A 6187-nucleotide genomic window follows, 5' to 3' on the forward strand; every position below is an offset into this window, starting at 1 on the left:
TTCAAATTAAATTTGATTTCTTAATTTTGATTAACTCAATCTTAATATATGATTTAAAATAATTATATACAATATATTTTGTTAAAAATATATATAAATAATTTAAATACATTTTTATCATAGAATTAATTAAAAAAATATTATTTAATTTTATAAAAAGAAATATTTATATTAAACTTAATTATACTTTTATAATTTAAAATTAATTTAATTAATATATTATAATTTTTCAAAATTTTGTGTGCTTTGCACGGGTAGAAATGTTATTAATTTATTGATTGAAATAGGAAACTATCAACACGAATAACCCGGCACATGCAGAAACTCACAGCAACAACTCAATCTCTCGCAAGTAACAGCAACAACTCAATCACAAGAACTCCACACAATTTTGCTTAGAACATCAAATCTATTTTGAAACAAAACGGCCTCCATAACGTCCTTTAAAAATGGCAATGACTGGGTCTCTTGGGGGAAGACATTCTTTAACAATTGGATGGTTCACAAATTCTTGGCTCCACCTGTAGAGATTAGGAAATTTCTGAGTTGTCAATAACTCCATCCCTCCTATTTCTTGAATCAGAGGGATCCAATATGCAACATAGACAGCACTAATATCTACCAACCCTAGCTTCTCTCCTCCAAAGAACTTCTTCTCCTTTATCTCATTCTCAAGAAACTGCAGACTCTCATATGCTTCTGCAACATTCTTCAGACGCCATTTCTCGTCAACCGTGAAAACAGATTTCCATGAACTCCTCACCACCTGATTTCGCATTTACAACATGCATTGAAAGGTGGTGTTTTTGGGATAAACGAGGAAAAAGCAAGAAAAGTTGAAAACATTGGTTACCTTGTCATCAATGAATTTGGACCAGAAACGAGCCAGGGCTCTCTGGTACGAATCAGAAGGCAAGATGGGATTGTTCTTCCACGTGTCATCGATGTACTCAACAATCACAAGGGACTCTCCTATGGACTTCCCATTGTGAACAAAAATGGGGACCTTCTTGTGAACTGGGTTGTATTTCAGAAGCTCTTCACTCTTGTTGCTCAAATTCTCTTCCACGTATTTGTATTCAACGCCCTTCAACTTTAGGGCTATCTCCACCCTGCAAACAAATGGGCTTCCAATAACTCCCAGAAGGGTCACCTCTTCCTCACTTGAACCCATTGCACCACTTCAATTCCAAACACTTACAATAGTCACTTTCAAACACTTTGTTTGGTGTCATATTCCTTAGGCTTCTATAGGCTTTTATAGAACCAGGAAATTAGTTCAATAAAATATAATATTCAATCTAGCAAGAAAAGGTGACATGATAATTGTCACCCCAGTTATAGTTCTGACAATGAAAATAACTTTCATTTACTTCTATGGATTGTTAGGGTTGTCAGACTATCTTAATTATGATAACTGGAGTCATATATAAATTTTGTAAATTCTTCTCTTAATCGGTGAAGAAAAGGTTTAACTATTTTGGTAAAAAAAAAAACTTAAATAATAATCGGTTTTAGTAATTAAAAATATACTATTATATTTTGATAACTAAATTTTGATAATTTTCTCTTACAATTTGAGGTGATAGATTTTAAATGGTTTTGGAATATAAAAAAATAGAAAAATAAAAAAATAAAAAATTACTTAAAAAATGTTACCTCTTGTAAAAGAAAATTGTCAAAATTTAATTATTAAAAAGTTATTTTTCATCGATTCCAATTTATAAAAATAACAAACTATTAATTATTAAAATAATTACTATTATGAATAAAATATTATAATTAATGACGAAACTTGGAGAAAATATCTAGGGATACCAAATTAGATTTTTTATACATTTTTTTTAATTACAAAAAATATTTTCCTTTACTTAAACCATACAATTCAAACTTTTCAATTTTTAATCTTCCTAATTTATTAAATTCACATAAATGAGTATTCTGATTTTTATTTCAATTTAAGACTATTCAACTAATTCAGTGTATGTAGTTAAAAATACAAAATATCAAGATTTTATAATGTTGGGTTATACTAATTTGAGAAAATATAATTAGGATTCATGCCAATTTCATACAAAAAATTTCTAAATTATAGTTAGGGTTCATACAAATTTGGGGAAACATAATTTGGGAGAAATATTGTTATGGGAAGAATCATAAATTTAACATACATAAATTAAAAGGAAAAGTAAGAACGGTTGTTTCCAGTGCCAAACCACAAGCGAATGACACGTAAGAATACACATTACAGCCACATCATCACGTATAAACGTCGTTTGCCAACTGATAACAGAAAGGACTGATTTAATACACATTTACAAAAATGATGATGAAATTGAGATCAATAAAAATATGAGGACCAATTTGAGATTTCTGAACCAAAACGAGGACCAACGGAGTATTTTAACCTAAATTATACTAGGATACTTATTTATGAGATCGTGTGAGTTTGCATCATTTGTTCTCTCTGTTCTCCAATTTCTTTCTCCTAATCTGTCTTTCTTTTATTTTACATATTTTATGATTTGTTGTGAAAAAACCTTATAACCAGATATAAAACCTTAACTCTTTAATCTAGTTATTAATCCATCAAATTAATTTTATTTTACTTTTTAAACAATATAATATATATATATAATATATATATATATATATAATATTATATAATATATATAATAAAATTAAAAGCTTGGGAGCCATGAATCTCTTTGGTCCAACCAAGGTCCGTCAATGATTATAATTCATCGTTAAATTGAAAGTTTATTTATAACTAGCGTAACACAGGCGCTATCGCGCCTGTGTGTATATACTTTTTAAATATGCGTGATATTATATTAGTATGTGATAATATTATAATGTTATTAAGTTAAAAATAAAGAAGAAATATATCAGAACAAATAAAAATAAAGTGAAATATATCAGAACAGATAAAAGAATAACCATTGATAAATAAAGAAGAAGAGAAGAAGCATAGACATCCGATTTTATAAAAAATTTGTAAAAGTAACGATCAATTTTTAAAAATTTAATAAATTATTATATTTAAAGGATAAAATCGGTATTTTGAAAAGTGGACACAAAAAGGGGAATCCCCTTTATATATTGTTATAGATAAAAAATTTGTAAAAGTAAAGATCAATTTTAAAAAATTTAAAAAATTATTATATTTAAAGGGTAAAATCGATATTTTAAAAAGTGGACACAAAAAAGGGAATTCCCTTTATATATTGTTATAGATATTTTATAAAATAAATCAAATTCTAAGTTGATATACAAGATGAACATAAATATACACACATATATAAACATACACATGTGAAACACACATGCATGTACGTGCACATGCATATAGATACACACGCGGGCACAACGATACTTGTTAAATAATATGTTCTTTTACTTATTAGTTGGACATTAAAAAATTTCTTTTATATATATATATATATATATATATATATATATATATATATATATATAATCTTGATAATAATATTTTTTTTTACTTACAAGATGGACATTTGAAATCTTCCTGCTCTAATAATTTGAGAAGAAAATAGTGAAATATGTTTATAATGTTTTTGTAAATGTTTCCTATATTTCGGTATGACTTGTTTCTAGATACATTATTTTTTGAATAATTTATTTGATTTCTATATTAACTTTCATAAACTATTTAATTTTTTTCTCTTCTATTTATGCTATGATGGAAGTAACAATATTTAAATAATATCTTTGTGTATATTCATATGAATTCAACGAATATAAATTATCATAACTGATGTGAAAACAAATATATATATATATATATATATATATATATATATATATATATATATATATATATATATATATATATATATATATATATATTACTTATTTTCAACCAACCCTTATTAAATATGACAAGACCCTGCCTACTCAATTAGGTAATTGGAACCACTGAAAAATTAAATTTCTTCAACCGTAGGAAGCAACTGAACGTGATACTTTACTACTAATCCTACCACTAGGACAAATATATATATATATATATATATATATATATATATATATATATATATATATATATATATATATATATATTTATATTTGTTCTAATGTGAAGTATAAGTATTATTACTTAAACTACGGTTCCATAAAATCATAAGATGGCAATATAGGTTACGGTATATCGTAATTTATTATTTACTAGTAATTTGAAAAAACTTATTATCATTATATCATTTTTCACTTTAATCACCCTCATGGATCAATAGTGTAAAAACCACTATCTAAAGTAAGTATCATTATGTTATAATGATGTTGATTTCTAACGGATTTATGATATATTAATGGCGAGTTATGTCATAAAATCACTATTTTGGTAAATAATATTTAATTCATATACATTTTGATATTTCGTTTACACACTCACTAAATTATGTACAATTTACTATTATACATTTTCTTATGTAATTATGTGTTTATCTTAATATTCTTGATTCTATTTTTTTTTTAGGAATGAGAGTGTGATTTCAACGTTCTAAATAACTAAATCAAACAAAATATTGTAAGCTATTAGAGATAGGATTGTGTATTTGGTACTCTGGTTCTTAGTATAAGTTTTGATGCATGATTAGGTTAAGAAATTGGATAAGATGAGTTAGGTTTAAATGGACACTGCAAGAAGAATTTGCATGTTTTGATTGTAAAGAACAAGAAAAGTAGTATTCATCACATATGAGAATACTGAATAATATTGGAAAAAGAGAAATTTGAGTGACGTTGTTTGAGAAATCTATTTTAATCATTTTGCATATAAGATATGTTGTTTGGTTGGTGTGCCTATTTGTTACACCTCTTTCTTTGTTTCTGTTTTTCAAGTTCTATTTTCATTTTATTTTCTTCTTTGTTTTATGTTTATGATTTTCTATTTTCAATTCTTAAACATTTACTTTTGTGCACCAATCTCAATCACACATTTATTTGGATTTCAACAAGAATCTCATGAAAGTTAATATTATTATTTTTGTTTATTTGTTGGATTTTTGACCAAAAGGGAGATGAAATGTAATGACAATAGATGAGGTTAATAATACAAATGATTGAACTCATAATGGTAGATGTGATAGTCGAGGGAATTGCAATAAAATAATAGAAACACGAAATCATACTGTAGAAAATAAATTATCAAAGAAAGTAAAGGAATTTGTAACATAAATTAATGAAAGAGGTGACCCAAATTGTAACAACCAACCTTGGGTTAGTCATTTTTTCTATTTGAGGCGTTTCAGAATGTATGAAGTGTTCAACAATTTGTCACCCTTGTGAAATACAATATAAACCTATTTATACTTTCTGATTCTGATCCTCTTCTGGGCAGTTACAAGATTTGAATTTGAATTTGAATAAATTATAATTACCCTAGAACTACCTTTAGTAGTTTCAAAGCTTGAGCAGATAACATCCACCAAATCTCCAAATGGTTATTGTTTTGTTCTGCTTGATTTGCTTCTTGATCTCGCCGATATCGATTTGCATTTGCTTTGGTTGATGTTTTGGCAAAGATTAAGTGACTAACTTCTAAAGAGTTACATCTTCCTAAGACATAATCCTCTTTGGTTTACGATCAGTGAGGTATAGAAGCCACAAAACAAATTCTTGCCATAAGGTGATTTTGTCCTTCACCAACACCAACCTTGTGAAGATTTTGTACACTATGACCCTTTATTTCTCACCCTTCTTAAAACTTAGCTTTCGATTGATCAAGCGACCTAAGGTTCATCCTTCAATCAATTGTGTGTAATAATTTACTTTATTAACCTTAGTCTTTATAATAACTTTCAATACCTTGAATAATTTTTTCACACTTCTCGATACCCTCAAAATAATTGTACATTCTAAAATATAAATTTTATATTTTGAATTTTGTAATTCAGATGCATTCTTAATTTGTATTTCATAATATATCTTTTAAAATAGAAATTATATATCTCGGATTACACATTCAAAAACACAATCGGTAATACATATTTGTATTTCAGAATATATAATCTAAAATAAAAATTTATATGTAAATTATATATTTTAGAACGTGTCCGAATTACATAATGAAAATTCTAAACTAAAGGATAAATATGAAAATTTTGAATTTATGTGTGTATGTTGAAATTATGGAGGTGCATGATGAAACTATGGAATGACTAGT

General features: G+C 26.5%; 1 protein-coding gene across 1 annotated transcript; it reads right to left on the reverse strand.

Annotated features, from left to right (window-relative positions):
• Positions 1 to 313: 313 nt before the first annotated feature.
• On the reverse strand, positions 314 to 1212 carry LOC114186065 (probable glutathione S-transferase). Its single transcript, XM_028074068.1, has 2 exons — positions 854 to 1212; positions 314 to 766 (listed from the first exon to the last, which is right to left on the reverse strand). The coding sequence occupies exons 1-2, from the start codon at positions 1172 to 1174 to the stop codon at positions 410 to 412; spliced, it is 678 nt and encodes a 225-aa protein (XP_027929869.1). The 5' UTR covers positions 1175 to 1212; the 3' UTR covers positions 314 to 409.
• Positions 1213 to 6187: the final 4975 nt, after the last annotated feature.

This window comes from Vigna unguiculata, chromosome 5, assembly GCF_004118075.2.
Source record: "Vigna unguiculata cultivar IT97K-499-35 chromosome 5, ASM411807v1, whole genome shotgun sequence".
Lineage (NCBI taxonomy): Eukaryota > Viridiplantae > Streptophyta > Magnoliopsida > Fabales > Fabaceae > Vigna > Vigna unguiculata.

What these genes read in the sequence shown, in the direction of transcription:
- LOC114186065 (XM_028074068.1), bottom strand. Translation starts at nt 1,174, where the DNA reads ATGGGTTCAAGTGAGGAAGAGGTGACCCTTCTGGGAGTTATTGGAAGC. An exon ending in CCAAATTCATTGATGACAAG is followed by an intron (nt 767 to 853) that starts GTAACCAATGTT and finishes ATGCGAAATCAG; the next exon opens with GTGGTGAGGAGTTCATGGAA.